The following is a 19,181-nucleotide window of genomic DNA, read 5'->3' as shown; positions in this document are numbered from 1 at the left end:
ACAGTCGCAAATTCTAATGTGTATAAAACGATCTCTGACTAATTTCTTTCAGTGAACATGATTTGCAAGGTGTTACTGTCCTTGCTGGTGTTAGGCGCGGCCAGGGCAGCTGACCCGGCGACGGGCATCTACAACATCGGCGTTGGTAGATATGATATCACAGGACCTGCTGCTGGAGTGAACATGGTGGGAACTTCTCCTTGTGGTCAGCCTTCAGTTGGGCAATGCTTATTGATATGTTTATAAATAAAATATTGGTAAGCGACATATTCCCAAAGCAGATATTGAATAAGATATCAACTTGGATCTAGGTACGTCTTTGAGATCGAAGGTACCGAAGCATTTTTTCATTTTTCTTCATTCATCATTTTTCTTCATTTCTGAGCTAGCTCGAAGCTAGCTCAGTGGCCGTTTCCCTTTCGAAAGCACTTCTAAATTATAGATGGAAATTAAATTATTTTTGTTTTAAATAACCCGTTGTTTACAGATGGGCTACGTTAACCCTGCACCGATCAATGACGGTATTCACATTCGACTGTTCGCTCGCGCCTTCATCATCGACGACGACACCAACAGATTCGTGTTCGTCAACACTGACCTGGGCATGGCGACACAGCTCGTCAAAATGACGGCAAGTAGTCATATTTTTAAGAGGAGCTGAGTCACTTTAATACATTTTACAACAGTAACTCCATCCCTCTAGGCATATGCGATTAAAATGACAGAACGTTGATGGTAATGGTTTCATTGTTTTTTTCTTTGCCAATAACACAAGACAGCGACTGCGGAGGCTATGGTTTAAAAGAAAACATTTGTTGTCTAGCATTCATTCGAGAACAAGTTGGTCGACATGCGAGATATGCTTGATGCCAAGATACTTAGATAAAATAATTATTATATTCTTGATTTTTGTATATAAGAGCAATGAACATATAATATTTCTGGATTATAATTCATTTAATAATTTGCATGCGTTGCAGGTTGTTGAAAGGCTGAAAATTTTGTACGGGGGTATTTATACGACAGAAAATGTGATAATTAGTGGAACACACACGCACTCTGGCCCGGCCGGATACATTCAATATCTCCTGTACCAAGTCCCGAGTCTGGGCTTCATCGACCAAGCCTATGAATCTATTGTATATGGAATCGTCGAGGTATTACTTGATTCATCCAAAACATTCGTGGAGAATGTTTTTACCAAGTCTAAATATAGATTTGTTTGCATGTGCTTCATACATTTACACTGTATAATATAATCGTTATAATATTGTACGCCAGTATAACATTATAATTATTAGCTTATGAGGAATTCGAGTTCAGGTGTTCTATTCGAATTGACTAAAGTAACTGGGATATATATTTGTTCAAGCACATTGAAAAATCAGAAATCATAGATAACCGCACAATATATTGCACGTGTAAACCGCATTATAATCTATTATATTGGATTAATTAATCTAATTTAATATATTTTACGTGTTATTCTTTTCCAAAACGGTTGAAATTTTCATCAAAAAAGTCCGTAATTTCCTAACAGAGCATCATTCAAGCCCATAACTCCATTACGACCGGTCGCCTGTACTACAGTTCAGGAGAACTCTTAAATGCTAACATCAACAGGTGAGATGTTTTTTTTGCATGCAAAGTGTGGATTTTAAACTAAGTAAACAAGTGGTGAAAATTGTGGTGTAAGCTATGCTAAAAACTAAGCACAACACAGTGAAATTTATATACATTGGCGAACAGCGTTGAGATAAATTTTTTATATCGAGTAAAATAGGATTATCAGAATCAATGCTTTAAGTTTTCCGTAACAGGTTAAGCGTATATAAGGGACTTTTGTCTTAGATATTATAAATTCAAGAATTATTTCAGATAGACAGCCGGGTTATTTAGCTTTGAGATTTATATGACGCATCAAATTGTCTTGAGATGTTAAAGTCCACAGGTTTACCGTAGGCATATAGTGCATATGAACTTAATCGAATGTTGAATTTTTTCGTTATTGAACTTCCACGCAGGAGTCCCTCAGCTTATTTGAACAACCCAGAGGAGGAGCGAGCCAAATATCAATACGACACCGACAAGACCATGACGCTGCTCAAGTTTGTTGCTGAGGACGGTACTGATTTGGGTGAGTACACGAATGAGCAAGTCTTGCCACTACATAAAAAAGCTGATTGATAGATAGATGAGGGTTAAAATTGATTGATAGATTAAAATGAGGGTTAAAATGTGGCAGACTTTGAGAACTACCTGTTCTCAAATGTGGCAGACTCCAGAACTACCTATTCTGGATTGGGTTTCAATATCTGCAACTAAGATTATATTTTGGGACCTTTGGCATGCTATGACGTCCGAATAATCTTCCTTACATATGAGGTATGGTGAACTGGTTCGCTGTTCACCCTACTTCCATGAACAAAACCAACACCCTCGTGTCGGGCGACAACAAGGGCTACGCTGAACAGCTTTTCGAGAAGGCCATGGATCCCGGTTCACTTGCCGGAAAGGTAATCAAAATATTATTCATAATATACTTGGCTCGATCGTTTAAACTGCTTGATTTGCAACTAAATCCACCAAAAAGTACGGTCTTTAATTTGCATAAATACATTATTCAGCAAATAATTTCGACAGAAACGAGTAACATTTTTCACTGCACTTAATAATCAGATGAACAGGGTGGCCTAGTGGTTACAGTTGAGAGTACCAAGATTGGAGCAGAGAGGTGCGGGTTTGATCCCAGCTCTGTGCGCCAGTTTCTGGTCAGATCGGCAAGGAGGCCGGGCGGTTAAGCACAGCAGAATTGAAGCAGTGAGTTGCGAGTTCGATACCGCAAAATGCTGTGAATGTTCTGCGATGTTAAGAATCGGCGACAGGCCTACGGCCTAATAACGCTGAAACCGCTATTATTATTATGAAGCAGTGTATGGAAGCTCCTGCGCGGGGATCAAATTACATGGCAGCTCCGCATAATCTTACCTGTTTTCCATCAGGGTAAATTCGTAGGGGCGTTCGCCCAGAGCAACTGCGGCGACGTTTCACCCAACACGGACGGCCCCAAATGCCAGGACACAGGCCTGGCTTGTGACATCCTAACGTCCACATGCGGAGGTCGCGTCAAGCTCTGCTATGCCGCTGGGCCAGGCAAAGACATGGAGGAAAGCACCGAGATATTCGGCACCAGGCAGTTCGAAAAAGCTGTCGTAAGTCTGGATGTTCCAGACCGCCGACGCAACTGAGTTAATTGAATCTATAGTATATTAAGAAGTAAAATTTATTGCAGAAAGTAGTTATGACAACCAATTACGAATTTGTAAATATCTTCTACAAAAAGTTTTGTGTCAAGATGTTTGGGTTACGATTCCAAATAAACATTGAAAAAAGTATACAATAATCGATGTATGGAACAGTTTAAGAAAAGCTATGGTAACTTTCTTTGTAATTGTAACGGTTCAAAGAACTATAAAGTTTTTGACGAGTCTCACCTTTACGGTCGTTAACGCTAAAAAAATACGTAGTTGATAGTAAAATCAATGACCCTTCAATAATCTTTTTACTCAATTTAACTGTAAATCTGCGCTCGTGTCAGGAATTGTACAACGATCCTAATGCCGTACAAGTCATTGGCCCCGTACAAATAATTGGACAGCAGCTCGACATGTCCAACTACACCGTGACGCTGGCCAACGGAACCGCGGTGAGGGTTTCTTGGGAATAAAACAATGGAAATATTGTTGGAGCCTGCGGTAGCTTGAGCTCGTATTCACAGTGTTCGAGTTATCATTACGACAAATTCGTAAATAGAATTTCACTTAAAATGAGATTACAGTAAAGCTACATTCAGGTTAGAAAAAATTCAGGATAGAAAATGAACCAGGACTAAAGCGACTATTTCATTCATTTCAATGACTTATAGTATTAAAAAAACTTTTTTCCACCAGACACAGACTTGCAGACCAGCTTTAGGATTTAGCTTTGCAGCTGGAGCCACAGACGGTCCAGGGGTTTTCGACTTTACCCAAGGAATGACAGAAGATAATCCGTTCTGGACCAAAATCGTCAACTTTGTGGTTGAGACGGATCCAGAACAAATCGTGTGCCACCATCCCAAGCCAATTCTGCTTGAAACTGGAAACGTGAGAAATTAATTTGAAAATTCAAATTAGGCCAAAGCATCTCGCTAAAGATAGAGAGACAATAATAGAATTTTTTTACGGCTAAAAATGTTGTATTTGTTTTTTTAAATCAAAAACTACAATTGGATGTGTAAATCATCTGATGAACGTGTTCTTATAATTGATCATTAAAATGAACGAAGAACTTTTGCGTGAAGCGACTTAAAATGTCTCGCCTGCATCGGTTCGAAATGCTTAGCTGGTGAAATTTTCAGAGTAATAATTCAACGAATTTAGGGATCAAGGATCCATATGATTAATTTTCCCAGTGTCCGGAAATGCAATGCCTTTCACTCTAAAATTTTGGACTTTGTCTTCAGTATCACAGGCCGTACGAGTGGACGTCGGACATCGTGGAGACGCAGGTCGCCAGAGTGGGACAGTTCGTGATCGCTGCCGTGCCAGGGGAGTTCACCACCATGTCCGGCAGGAGAATGCGCGACCAAGTCCGTTATTGAAACTTAGAATCTATTTCAAGTAAATCGTAAATGAACTAATGTACAGTGAATTGACCTCTATGCAATGACTTGGTCATTCAATCAATACACATGTTTTATTATTGTTGTTTCCGGACACACGACCGATACGTTTGCAGGGAACGAATAGTAAAGTATAAAAAGTGGAAAAAGTTCTGGATAAAAATTTTCGTAGGATTTCAACTTACAATAACTTTATTCAAAACTAGGTCTGTGAAAAATTCGTGTTTGCTGGAAGCCATCAGATCAGTTTACTATCAGTTAAAAATTGGTCAGAGTTATCCAAGGTAAAGTTAAGCAAGTTAACAAGCAGTTAATATTCTTAATTAAAAATGCGTGCCGATGCAAAGCTTTTAGCTTAGCTGACGGAAGCGCTGTCAAGTTTTGATGTTGATTTTTTTAAAACAAACTTAACTTTCTCATAAACTCTAGTGAAAATTTTGTGCACAGTTGTCATCAGTTTTTGCGGAGGAAGGTGTCCCGGGTATCGTGCCAGTGATAGCAGGACTGTCCAACGTCTACACCCACTACATCACCACGTTCGAGGAGTACGCGATCCAGAGATACGAAGGAGCCAGCACCATCTTTGGTCCGCACACCTTGGAGGCTTACATGCAGCACTACACCATGCTGGCCAGAGCCATGCTGAGGGTATGTGCAGAGCAGACAATATTGTTATACAACCTAGCATGCAGCACTACACCATGCTGTCCAGAGCCATGCTGAGGGTATGTGCCGAGCAGACAATAGACAATAGTGTTACATCACCTAGCATGCAGCACTACACCATGCTGTCCAGAGCCATGCTGAGGGTATGGGCCGAGCAGTCAATAGTGTTTTGCCACCTAGCATGGAACACTACAACATGCTGTCTAGAGCCATGCTGAGGGTGTGCCGAGCAGTCTATATTGTTATACCACCTAGCATGCAGCACTACACCATGCGCAGCACTACAGCATCAAATGATATTCACGGTTGTTGTCACTCATACTTCGACCCGGTAGCAACGATGTGAAGCCCGCTAATTGCCCGCGAGGAAGTAGATGATGTACAAAATTGGACAATAACTTCTTTTTCCAGGGAAAAGCCATCCCGCCAGGTCCAGCCCCTCCAAATTTACTTAAAGATCAAATCAGTCTTGTGCGTGAAAACGTCTACGACTCGACGCCATTCGACTACGCCTTTGGTGATGTGCTGGCCCAACCCTACCCGGTGGTGTACCCCGGAGAAACTGTCATCGTCAAATTTGTAAGTTCTTTTTCGATGCGTGGGTGCGAACGTGATCCAATAGATGCTTGACCAGAATTTGTGATGTATGACCAGCTTCTATGTATTAAATAAAATCACACGAAGGATTGCATTTTATCTAAATGAGTATCCTAACATTAGGAAATGATTACGACCGATTGTTTATCGCTTTGTTTTTAAATTCGCAGTTATGTTGCATTTATTCAGGAAGAGTATTATAGAACTGTTCCAATGAATGCTTATGGACGGTACTGTTTAGAATATTACATACATTTAACGACTAACTCGCGTCAATTTTTCACCGAAGGTATCGGCTCACCCACGGAACGATCCCCTGCTGGGCGGCAGCTTCTTGACCGTCGAGCGGCAAGCCGACGATGGCTCATGGGAAGTCATCGCTACTGACGCCGACTGGGAAACAAAGTGAGGAGTTAAATGAAATTCCTTCACTACACCAGGATCCTAACGGAAGTCTTATGAATGAAATAAGTCTTTCCTTTTATACATGAATTCACATTAAAGAATTCAAATGTCATACAAAGCTGTGAACGTGCAGAGGGCTATTCGAGCGCGTATCCCGAAACAGCGTATCGCGATGTCATCCTGCCTTAAAAATAAATTTTTATCGGTAGTATTATCAGGTATCTCTAAATGTTGGGGAAAATTTTGATTGAAAATTGAATTTAAATGTTTTTTTTTTAAGTTTCAACATCTTTCAAATTTCGAAACAACAGATAAACGTGGGATTGAGTGAGTATTATTGAAATAAAACTAGGGCTAGAAGTTATCAGCTAGATTGGCAAAATAGGAGTTCCCATCTTAAAAATTATGTCCCGGGCAACGCCGGGTGAGCCTGCTATTTTTCTATATGCGTTCTAATTTTTGGTGAAAAAATCCCCACATGTTTGAAATTTATTAAGAACAGCCTTGAATTAAAATGAAAATGAAGAAGTAAAAGTACACTTTTAGATTGCGGTTTATTAATGTGGGAGTAAACGATTGTTCTACAACAGATGTTATTATTTGGTCGTACGAGTGTATGAGGCACCGCTTGCATACCATATTTACTTCTACACTCATTCGTATCCGGGCAATACTCATTCACATGTGTTGGCAAGACTACTAGAATAACTCGTTAATTATTGACAGTATGTGAGCAGTAGTAAATTATGTCCTTGAGTAAAAATGACCTTAATGCCGATGTTAACATTCGTCATTTGTATTGCTTCATTGGAGCTCAATTATTTCCAGCCTTCGTTTATTAATTAGCCAGCAATGGCATGCATGTCATATTTGTCTGAACTTGAAGAGATGTTCCAATCGTCCAGAGGCCATAATATCTGAACTCGCTTAAGCATACGAAGTAGCCGATTTCCCGCCTGTGATTGGTGGGTTTTGTTTGAAAAGTCGTCGGTGATTGGCTGACAGACTTACGAACTCGTAACTCTTCTAGTAGTTCTTAGTTGACCCTGGTACCCTACTGTGTGAACACTATCAGCCTAGCACGTATCTTAATAGACCCTACTATCTAGTATCTACTACTACTACTATAGGTATATACTATAGACCCTGGTACTTGCAGGTACTCCTGGCAACAGACTTCAAAGTTGCTGGGAACATCAGTGGCCACGGTCAAGTGGGACGTACCAGAAGATACCACCAACGGAACGTTCCGTATCAGCCATACTGGCCACGCCAAGTTCTTGGAGGGCACCATACAGAGCTTCCTTGGCGTCACCGAACCTTTCTTTGTATGATATATGACGCTCGTTCTATCACAATAATCCAGTAGCTTCGTATGACCAATTAAACGAATTATTTTCCCATTGAAACTTCCATATTGTAATATGCTCGCGGCACATTGAGACATTCGAAATATTGATTAATTTGTTTGCATTAATAATTTTATATATTGCAGGTCGCTCTTCAGGACAGAAATTCGACTGACTTCATAAAGCTACCTCGCGGAAAGTCAGAAGATACGCCAGCGACCAGCAAAATCGGAAATTTGCTCAGTTATGTCATGAGTTTGATCGTGTAGAAGTGCATAAAAGTTCGCTGAAATTGAGAATAGGGCGGAGAAAACGTCATTCACGCATGAATTAACTCGTTTGCTTCGACTAAGTTCACACGCAACTCGGTTACTGCCCGCCGTATACAAATTCCATAATAATATGGTTACACGTGACGTGAACAAAACCTTAATCCGCAAGACAGAATATTCAAGTCGACACTTGTATGTAGGAATCATTTTATATTACACAGAGAATATTCATCGCAATACACTCTTCACAAATAGCGCCTTGCTCTTGGCTTGACTGATCCCAGATTCAGACTAGCAACCAATGGAGCACCTCATGGAGCCTCAAGGATGATCGTGCGCATGACACACCGGAAATCAGCTAACTGATCGTGTAGTTAACCCATGGACATGGAACAAAATAGAACAGAGAAAGGGCGGAACCGCTCTCGAGTATGTTGGTAGCAAAAATTTTGGTGCCTGCGACGAGAACGGAAAAGTTAGAAAGGCTGGCATATACTTTGGCATTGAATCACAAAGATGAATGCACCCATCATTTTAGAAATCGTTTCAGCACGGATAACGGTGTAAAGTGGCTTTTTTAGGCAACGACACTTTCCCGTGGTTGCATGTGCAAATGGTTTAAAATAAAAATTGACTTTTCGGTCAGCATGAAACCTAAAATTTAATTAGTTAACCGTAACCTAACATATCCGTGGTCGGCTTCCATTACACTTCGTTTTCACAACTAATGCGAGGAAACCCCATGGTTGAACTAATACCTATCTAGTTGCATAACTACTAGTTGCAGTTGTAGTAAAATTCGGGGTCCCCCCGGTTTTACCCCGCGCTCTCAGTACGCGTATTGATACTTGTATCCTTCGCGCCGTGTGTTTAGTAAAATAATTTTTTTTATCTAAAAAAATTTCTGAAATTTTCTTGCTTCTCGGTCAGCCTCCTCATTCTTCCGTGTGCTTCCATGCTGAGCTGTGCGCCGTTGCTGTATCGGAGGGTGATTCCAGGATACTCTGTTCCACTTCTGGCTGTTCGGACTTGAGGATTTTGTAATCACTACATATCTTCAAGTGAAATCAGTGTCTTAATAATGTGCACAGTTCCTATCCGGAATAGTGAATCGCTAGGATTGTATTTACTCGTGTTTTTTCTTAGGTATTAACCTTTTTGTGTGTCTAATGACTATGTTTCGCTGGTGCTTGTTTACGATTAACGGAATGTCCAGCAATTAAAATTTCAGAAACCAGTTCAAGAAAGTAAGAACTTAAGAAGTATTATACGAAACATTAATTCGTATGCATTTTTAAAATTTTTCAATATTGGAGGTTTAAATCGCACTTGAAAAATTTATTAAATGCAGTCCAGTCACTAAGCGAAATATTTTCTTTATAATAAAAAATTTAGTTTATGCAAATGAAAAAATTGATAACGTAAAAATTTCATTAAATTAAATCAAGTTACATTATATAATTAAGTACATATTTAAACTTCCGCCTTTTAGAAAAATGCGGAAAAAGCGTAAATTTCATCATCCGAGTCGATACTTTGATTTAAATGCTCATATTTCAATTTTTGTGGCATGGCAGGTGGTGATGCTATGGATGGAACGATGGTCAGATTATAATTAGTGATTGACTGAGGCATTTTATTTTCTAGATTGTCGAACTGGCGGTAGAATTCGACTCAGAAATGTTTGAAACATCGATGTAGTGAATTTACTCGGCGTTTTCTTTGCTTTTAAATTGCTTGTTAACCTTGACCAGGGTATAAATTGAGCTCGGAAGTAAAAATTTTTGAGCGACTTCGTCGCATGATGAGAACACTGAATCTTGAATGGCCTGCATGCCATGAATTGCGAGCTCGAAACTTCTCTCTCAATTTTCATGAAACAAAAATTTTTTCATCCCGTTTGTTGCCTATGCATTCATCCGCTCAGCAGGAAACGCTATACGTCTCTTGCTAAAATTTAAGATCTCGCCCTAAATAATTAAACGTTGAGGCAATAACGTCATAATTGGCTTAGAACGAAATACATTTACACATATTCAGCAACACATGGATGATAGCATTAATTTAATAGAAGCAGTGAGCTGTATGATTTTAAACGGCACAAAAAACTAGAACTGGGGAAGTGCGTATCGGTGTACGTCGTCTACGTGCCACGTTCTAATGGAACNACCCTTCGACGGGCATCTACAACATCGGCGTTGGTAGATATGATATCACAGGACCTGCTGCTGGAGTGAACATGGTGGGAACTTTTACTTGTGGTCAGCCTTCAGCTGGGAAAGGCTTATTGATATGTTTATAAGTAAAATCTTGAGAAGCGACATATTCCCAAAGCAAATATTGAATCAGATATCAATATGGATCTAGGTGCGTCTTTGCGATCGAAGGTACCGAAGCTGGCTCTCACTTTACCTCATCCGAAGCGGCCGTTTGCCGCTCGAAAGCACTTCCAAATTATAGATGAAAATTAAATTTTTGTTTCAAATAACCAGTTGTTTACAGATGGGCTACGCCAACCCTGCACAGATTAACGACGGTATTCACATTCGACTGTTCGCTCGCGCCTTCATCATCGACGACGACACCAACAGATTCGTGTTCGTCAACACTGACCTGGGCATGGCTACACAGCTCGTCAAAATGACGGCAAGTGGACAGATTTTAAAGATGAGCTGAGGTACTTTAATACATTCTGTCTTTCTGCCTAACAGTAACTTCATACTTCTAGGCATGGACGATTGAAATAACAAAACATTGATGGTAATGGTTGCATTGTTTTTTCTTTGTCAATAACACGAGACAGGGACTGCGGAGGCTATATGATTGATACGAAAACATTTGTTGTCTAGCATTCATTCGAGAACAAGTTGGTCGACATGCGAGATATTCTTGATAGCAAGATTCTTAGATAAACTAGTCATTATGTTCTTGGCATTTGTATAAAAGAACAATGAACATATAATATATCTAGAGTACAATTAATTTTATAATTTGCATGCGTTGCAGGTTGTTGAAAGGCTGAAGATTTTGTACGGGGGTATTTATACGACAGAAAATGTGATAATTAGTGGAACACACACGCACTCCGCCCCGGGAGGATACATTCAATATCTCTTCTACCAAGTCACGAGTCTGGGCTTCATCGACCAAGCCTATGAATCTATCGTATATGGAATCGTCGAGGTATTACTTGATTCATCCAAAACATTCCTGGAGAATGTTTTTACCAAGTCTAAATATAGATTTGTTTGCATGTGCTTCATACATTTACACTGTATAATATAATTGTATAATATTATACGCCAGTATAATATTATAATTATTAGCTTGTGAGGAATTCGAGTTCAGGTGTTCTATTCGACTTGACTAAAGTAATTCGGCTTATCTTTGTTTAAGCACATTGAAATATCAGAAAATATAGAAAAAATAGATATTACACGCTATTATCTGCTTATTTAATATATTACACGCTATTCTTTTCCAAAACGGTTGAAATGTATTTCAAAAAAGTCAGTAATTTCCTAACAGAGTATCATTCGAGCCCATAACTCCATGACGACCGGCCGCCTGTACTACAGTTCAGGAGAACTTTTAAATTCTAGCATCAACAGGTGAGATGTTTTTTCTTGCATACAAAGTGTGGATTTTAATCTAAGTTAACAAGTGGTGAAAATTGTGGTGTGAGCTATGCATAAAACTTTGCACAACACAGTGAATATACATTTACGAACACCCTTGAGATAATTTTTTTTCATCGAGTAAAATAGGAATATCAGAATCAATGCTTCATGTTTTCCGTAACAGGTTAAGCGTAAGGGACTTTTGTCTTAGATATTATAAATTTGAGAATTATTTTAGATAAAGACAGCCGGGTTATTTAGCTTTGAGATTTATAAGACACATCAAATTATCTTGGGATGTTACAGTCCACAGGTTTACCGTGACAAGTCGCAGGCATAGTGCATATAAACTTAATAGAATGTTAAATTTTGTCGTTATTGAACTTCCACGCAGGAGTCCCTCAGCTTATCTGAACAACCCTGAGGAGGAGCGAGCCAAATATCAATACGACACCGACAAGACCATGACGCTGCTCAAGTTTGTTGCTGAGGATGGTACTGATTTGGGTGAGTACATGGATGAGCAAGTCTTGCCACTACATAAAAAAGCTGATTGATAGATATAGATCAAAATGAGGGTTAAAATGTGGCAGACTTTTTAATCCAAAAGATGCCAAGGCTCTCTACCTGTTTCTGGACTGGGTTCCAATATCTGCAACTACCTAAGATTATATTTTGGAACCCTTGGCATGCTATGAAGTACGAATAATCTTCCTTACATATGAGGTATGGTGAACTGGTTCGCTGTTCACCCCACTTCCATGAACAACACCAACACCCTCGTGTCGGGCGACAACAAGGGTTACGCTGAACAGCTTTTCGAGAAGGCCATGGATCCCGGCTCACTCGCCGGGAAGGTAATCAAAATATTATTCATAATATCCTTTGCTCGATCGTTTAAACTGCTTGATTTGCAACTAAATCCACTAAAAAGTACGGTCTTTAGTTTGCAAGAATACATTATTCAGCAAATAATTTCGACAGAAACAAATAACATTTTTCATTGCACTTAATAATCAGATGAAGCAGTGTATGGAAGATCTTGCGAGGACCCAATTTCATGGCAGCTCTGCATCATCTCACCTCTTTTCCATTAGGGTAAATTCGTAGGGGCGTTCGCCCAGAGCAACTGCGGCGACGTCTCACCCAACACGGACGGCCCCAAGTGCCAGGACACGGGCCTGCCATGTGACATCCTAACGTCCACATGCGGAGGTCGCGTCAAACTCTGTTATGCCGCTGGGCCAGGCAAAGACATGGAGGAAAGCACCAAGATAATCGGCACAAGGCAGTTCGAAAAAGCTGTCGTAAGTCTGGATGTTCCAGACAGCCGACACAACTGAGTTAATTGGATCCATAGTAAATTAAGAAGTAAAATTTTCCTATAGAAAGTAGTTATGACAACCAATTGCGAATTAGGAATTTGTACATATTTTCTACAAAAAGTTTTTTGTCAAGATGTTTGTGTTACGATTCTAAATAAACCCTGAAAAATTATACAATAATCTATGTATGGAGCAGTTTAATAAAAGCTATGGTAACTTTATTTGTAATTGTAACTGTTCCAAGAACTATAAAATTTTTGATGACAGTCTTACCTTTACGGTCGTGAATACTGAAATAATTTGTAGTTGATAGTACAATCAATGACCATTCATTAATTTTTTTACTTAATTTAACTGTAAATCTGCGCTCCTGGCAGGAATTGTACAACGATCCTAATGCCGTGCAAGTCATCGGCCCCGTTCAAATAATTGGCCAGCAGCTCGACATGTCCAACTACACCGTGACGCTGGCCAACGGAACCGCGGTGAGAGTTTCTTGGAAATAAAACAATGGAGTTTTTGACAATAACTTAATCCTTTGTGCTTTGCTCTTTCTTTCTCCATTGCCACTAAAACATCCCAATGTGTAGGAACGAAAGAGTGAGCTAAGGCGCGAGTGTGCTACAAAGATGGCGGCGTAGCAACGCGGCTAACGTGGATACGCGGGAGCTTGGCGAGCCCGATTGGAGGCTGCTGTAGCTCGAGCTCGTATATATAGTGTTCAAGTTAACCTAAAGACAAATTCGTAAATTGAATTTCGCTTATAAATGAGATTAAAGTAATGCTACGCTCAGAAGGTTAGGCATTAAAGCATTCAAGGTAGACAATGAAACAGGACTAAACCGGTTATTTCATTAATTTCAATTACTTACGTATCCTAAAAACTTTTTTTGACCAGACACGGACTTGTAGACCAGCTCTGGGATTTAGCTTCGCAGCTGGAACCACAGACGGTCCAGGGGTTTTCGACTTTACCCAAGGAATGACAGAAGATAATCCGTTCTGGACCAAAATCGTCAACTTTGTGGTTGAGACGGATCCAGAACAGATCGTATGCCACCATCCCAAGCCAATTCTGCTTGACACTGGAAACGTGAGAAATTAATTTGAAAATTTAAATTAGGCCAATGCATCTCGCTAACGATAGAGAGACATCAATAGAAGTTTTATTTACGGCTAAAAATGTTGCATTTTTTGGATATAAAAACTACAATTGGATGCGTAAATCATCTGATGAACGCGTTCTTATAATTGATCATTGAAATGAACGAAGAACCTTTGCGCGAAATGACTTAATATGTCTCAGCCTCCATCGGTTCGAAATGCTTAGCTGGTGAAATTTTCAGAGTAATAATTCAACTATTTAGGGATCAAGGATCCATATATATAATTTTTTCAGAGTCTTGAAGTGCACTGCCTTTCACTCTAAAATTGTGGACTTTGTCTTCAGTATCACAGGCCGTACGAGTGGACGTCGGACATCGTGGAGACGCAGGTCGCCAGAGTGGGGCAGTTCGTGATCGCTGCCGTGCCAGGGGAGTTCACCACCATGTCCGGCAGGAGAATGCGCGACAAAGTCGGTTGTTGAAACTTAGAATCCATTTCAAGTAAATCATAAATGAACAAATGTACAGTGAATTGATCTCTATGCAATGACTTGGTCATTCAATCAATATACATGCTTTATTGTTTCCGGACACACGATACGTTTGCAGGGAACGAATAGTAAAGTATAAAAAGTGGAAAAAGTTCTGAAGAAAAATTTTCGTAGGATTTCAACTTACTCTAACTTTATTCAAAACTAGGTCTGTGAAAAATTTGTGTTTTTGGAAGCTATCAGATCAGTTTGCTATCAGTTAAAAATTGGTCAGAGTTATCCAAGGTAAAGTTAAGCAAGTTAACAAGCAGTTAATACTCTCAATTAAAAATGCTAGCCGATGAAAGGCTTTTAGCTTAGCAGACGGAATCGCTGTTAAGTTATAAGGTAGAGTTTTTTAAAACTAACTTAACTTTCTCTCATAAACTCGCATGTAAATTTTGTGCTCAGTTGTCATCAGTTTTTGCTGAGGAAGGTGTCCCGGACATCGTGCCAGTGATAGCAGGACTGTCCAACGTCTACACCCACTACATCACCACGTTCCAGGAGTACGCGATCCAGAGATACGAAGGAGCCAGCACCATCTTTGGTCCGCACACCTTGGAGGCTTACATGCAGCATTAGCAACAATGTGAAGCCCGTTAGTTGTCCGCGAGGAAGTAGATGAAGTACAAAATTGGACAGAAGTTACTTTTTTCCAGGGAGAAGCCATCCTGCCAGGTCCTTCCCCTCCAAATTTACTTGAAGATCAAATCAGTCTTGTGCGTGAAAACGTCTACGACTCGACGCCATTCGACTACGCCTTTGGTGATGTGCTGGCCCAACCCTACCCGGTAGCGTACCCCGGAGAAACTGTCATCGTCAAATTCGTAAGTTCTTTTCCGATGTGTGGGTGTTAACTTGATCCCTGAAATCCCTGACAGGAATCCAGTTTTTATGTAGTAAATAAGATCACCAGAAGGAACATTGCATTCGATGTAAATATGCGTTCTAACATTCGGCTTTTGTAAATGTAAATAAGAGTTTATCGCTATGTTTTTAAATTCGCACTTATCTTGAATTTATTCAGGAAGAGTATTATAGAACTGTTCAAATGAATGCTTATGGACGGTACTGTTTAGAATATTACATACATAATATATTTAACGACAAACTCGCGTCAATTCTTCACTGAAGGTATCGGCTCACCCACGGAACGATCCCCTGCTGGGCGGCAGCTTCTTGACCGTCGAGCGGCAAGCCGACGATGGCTCATGGGAACTCATCGCTACTGACGCCGACTGGGAAACAAAGTGAGGAGTTAAATGAAATTCCTTCACTTATGAAGGAATTTCGGAAGACTTATGAATGATATAAGTCTTTCCTTTTATGCATGAATGCACATTAAATAATTCAAATGTCAGGCCTATTTCTTCAGTGCCGACACTTCTATTCTATTCTATTCATACATAGCTTTAAACATGAAGCGGGCTATTCGATCGCGTACTTCGAAACAGCATGTCGCGATTTCATCCTGACTTCAAAATAAATTTTTATTTTTAGTATTATAAGGCAATTAAAATGTTGGGAAAGATTTGATTGAAAATTGAATTTAAATGTTATTTAAAAAGTTACAACATCTTTCAAATTTCGAAACAAAAGGTAACAAAACGAGGGTTTGAGTGGGTATTATTGGAATATAACTAGGGTTAGAAAATTATCAGCTAGATTCCGAAAATGGGATTTCAAATCTCAAAAATGTCCTGTCCCGGTCAACGCCGGTGAGCCTGTTATTTTTTCATACGCGTTCAAATTTTTTTTAATCAATAAAATATAGCCCCACATGTTTAATAATTATTAAGAACAGTCGTGAATTAACATGAATAAATGAACTAGACAATTGAAATAAAAGTACACTTTTAGATCGCGGGTTATTAATGTTGAAGTGAACGATTGTTCCAGAACAGATAACTTGTTATTTTGCTAGTACGAGTGTATGAGCCATCGCTTGCATACCATATTTACTCCTACACTCATTCGTATCCGGGCAATACTCATTCACATTGTGTCGGCAAGACAACTCGAATACCTCGTTAGTTATTGACAGTATATGAGCTGAGTAAATCATGTCCTTGTGTAAAAATGAAATTAATATCGATTTTAACATTCGTCGTTAACTTGTATTGCTTCATTGGAGCTCTATTATTTACAGACTTCGTTTATTAATTAGTCAGCAATGGCATGCATGTCATGTTCGTCTGAACTTGAGAAGCTGCTCCAATCGTCCAGAGGCCGTAATATGTATCTTAACTCGCTCTAGCACGCGAAGCAGCCGATTTCACGTCTGTGAGTGGTGGCTTTTGTTTGAGGAGTCGTCAGATATTGGCTGACAGACCTACGAACTTAAAACTCTTCTAGTAGTTCTCAGTAGACCCTGGTACCCTACTAAGTGGACACTAGCAGCCTAGCTGGTACCTTTAAGGACCCAACTATATCGACCCCTGCCTGGTACTTGCAGGTACTCCTGGCAACGGACTTCAACGTTGCTGGGGACGTCAGTGGCCACGGTCAAGTGGGACGTACCAGAAGATACCACCAACGGAACGTTCCGTATCAGCCATACTGGTCACGCCAAGTTCATGGGGGGCACCATACAGAGCTTCCTTGGCGTCACCGAACCTTTCTTTGTGGGATTTATGACGCTCGTTTTATCATAATAATCTAAAAGCTTCGAATTAATAATTAAACACATTATTTTTTTCACTGAAAATTCCATATTATAATATCCTCTCGCACATTGAGGCACTCAAAATGTTGATTAATTAATTCACATTAATAATGATTTATATTGCAGGTCGCTCTTCCTGACAGAAATTCGACGGAGTTCATAAACTTACCTCGGGAAAAGCCAGATGATACGCCAGCAACCAACAATATCGGAAATTTGCTCAGCTACGTCATGAGTTTGGTCATGTAGAAGTGCAAGAAGTTCGCTGAAATTGAATTGGGTGGAGAAAACGAATCGTCATTTCGATTTTCCTTCAAGTAAACAGGCATTAAATTTGAACGCTTCGATTGTTTCTTTTCATACTTCAGAAAATGAATTTACGGCATGTGAACAGTACTAACAGGATGTAGCGTGCAAGTACCGAATAATGAATGTTCGGTAGCACTAGGCGTGCAGTACCGAATAATGAATGTTCGGTAGCACTAGGCGTGCAAGTACCGAATAATGAATGTTCGGTAGCACTAGGCGTGCAAGTACCGAATAATGAATGTTCGGTAGCACTAGGCGTGCAATAGTTCAACATACCATTTAGGTTTGCGCGCTGAATTTACGCTCATACACAGGCATGCCGAACATGAAAAATTACGAGCAGTTAACATTGTACTGCTACTCGCCCTTCAAAAATATTAATCAATTGTGTTTCACTAATTTCTAGTATTTGAGTATCAGTCCACATTTCTAACTTTGAGGTACAAATTTACCTTTGTTCTGGTAGTTTTAAGCTTGAAATACCTTTCTATCGGAAATTCAAAGATTACGAGATGGTCATGTTTGGAACAGTAAGTCAAATTGAATACATTTTGAGTTGCGTACGCGAGTTAGAGAAACGTGTCACAAGCACTGTTCCAGATTTGATTCTAGGAATGCGATTGCCAAAGCAGCGGTGAGGCCACGAGAAAAAATTCCATTAGATAGATTACCATGCATATACCTGCATAACTACCGTTAAAGGCGGTAACGATTTAAGATCGAACCTATCCCTCGATCGTTGAGGCAGATTAATGGACCGAAACGACACCTGCGCAATGTTCTCTCGGTTCTTTTGTCTACATGAATTATCTGAAGTGGACGCTCATGCACTATGCAGCCACCACATCGCTTAGTTAGTTAGGCTTAGGCGTGCAAAGGGAGCGTAGTGCGCTACACTTAGCGTGTAGCGCACTACGTGAAAAAACGAAAATTCTGACAACGCTCGCGGTCGTTAATTGTGAATGAACAGCTTCGTTGTTAATAAGGTCGATTTGACGAAATTATGCGTGAAAAACCTACTTATCTTTAGCGTTTAGCGCGCTAATTAAAATCGAAGAGGAAAGAAAAAAAATTGTTGATGCTAGCATGACGGTAATGTTAATAAATATCTCAATTTATGATTTGGTTCTGATCGGTTTCGATTTGACCAACTTGTGAGCGATTCGACACTTCAACGAACTCGCTTGCGAACTGGACGGCGCACTCGAACGCACAACCTAACTTGACGACGGAGTTCATAACTCACCCAGCTATTAATCCATTAATACTGAACGGATTTCATTCAAACTTGGAACATTAGTAGGTATTACTGATGCATTGCGGTGGGAATTATTTCAGATTTTTACATCAATTAGTTTTTATTAATACGACAAACCTAACTTCACGTTCAACTCACCCAACCATAAATCCATTAATACTGAACGGATTTCATTCAAACTTAAAACATAAGTAGGTATTGCTGATGAGCTGCGGAGGGAATTACTTCAGATTTTTACATCAGGTATTTTTTCTTTAATACGGAAAACCTTAATTCACGTTCAACTCACCCAGCCTGAGTTAAAGAATGCTACCCGGTTTTTTTTTCAAGAATTCATAGCTGAAAAACGTCAACTCGCAGGTTAGGTTAAGACAGCATAGGTTTTTTTAAATACTACAAAATACTTAAACTTG

At 39.8% G+C, this 19,181-nt stretch overlaps 1 protein-coding gene across 1 annotated transcript; it reads left to right on the top strand.

Annotated features, from left to right (window-relative positions):
* Positions 1 to 57: 57 nt before the first annotated feature.
* On the top strand, positions 58 to 17,545 carry LOC108682208 (neutral ceramidase). The gene is made up of 15 exons (XM_047884714.1): positions 58 to 186; positions 488 to 631; positions 981 to 1,157; positions 1,541 to 1,623; positions 2,025 to 2,137; positions 2,386 to 2,516; positions 3,003 to 3,212; positions 3,599 to 3,706; positions 3,951 to 4,145; positions 4,505 to 4,630; positions 5,111 to 5,311; positions 5,741 to 5,908; positions 6,216 to 6,331; positions 16,992 to 17,160; positions 17,328 to 17,545. The coding sequence occupies exons 1-15, from the start codon at positions 58 to 60 to the stop codon at positions 17,448 to 17,450; spliced, it is 2,193 nt and encodes a 730-aa protein (XP_047740670.1). The 3' UTR covers positions 17,451 to 17,545.
* The last annotated feature ends 1,636 nt before the right edge of the window (positions 17,546 to 19,181 follow it).

This window comes from Hyalella azteca, unplaced genomic scaffold (genome assembly GCF_000764305.2).
Source record: "Hyalella azteca isolate HAZT.00-mixed unplaced genomic scaffold, Hazt_2.0.2 contig16040, whole genome shotgun sequence".
NCBI lineage: Eukaryota > Metazoa > Arthropoda > Malacostraca > Amphipoda > Hyalellidae > Hyalella > Hyalella azteca.
This window is presented reverse-complemented; position numbering and strand designations above follow the sequence as displayed.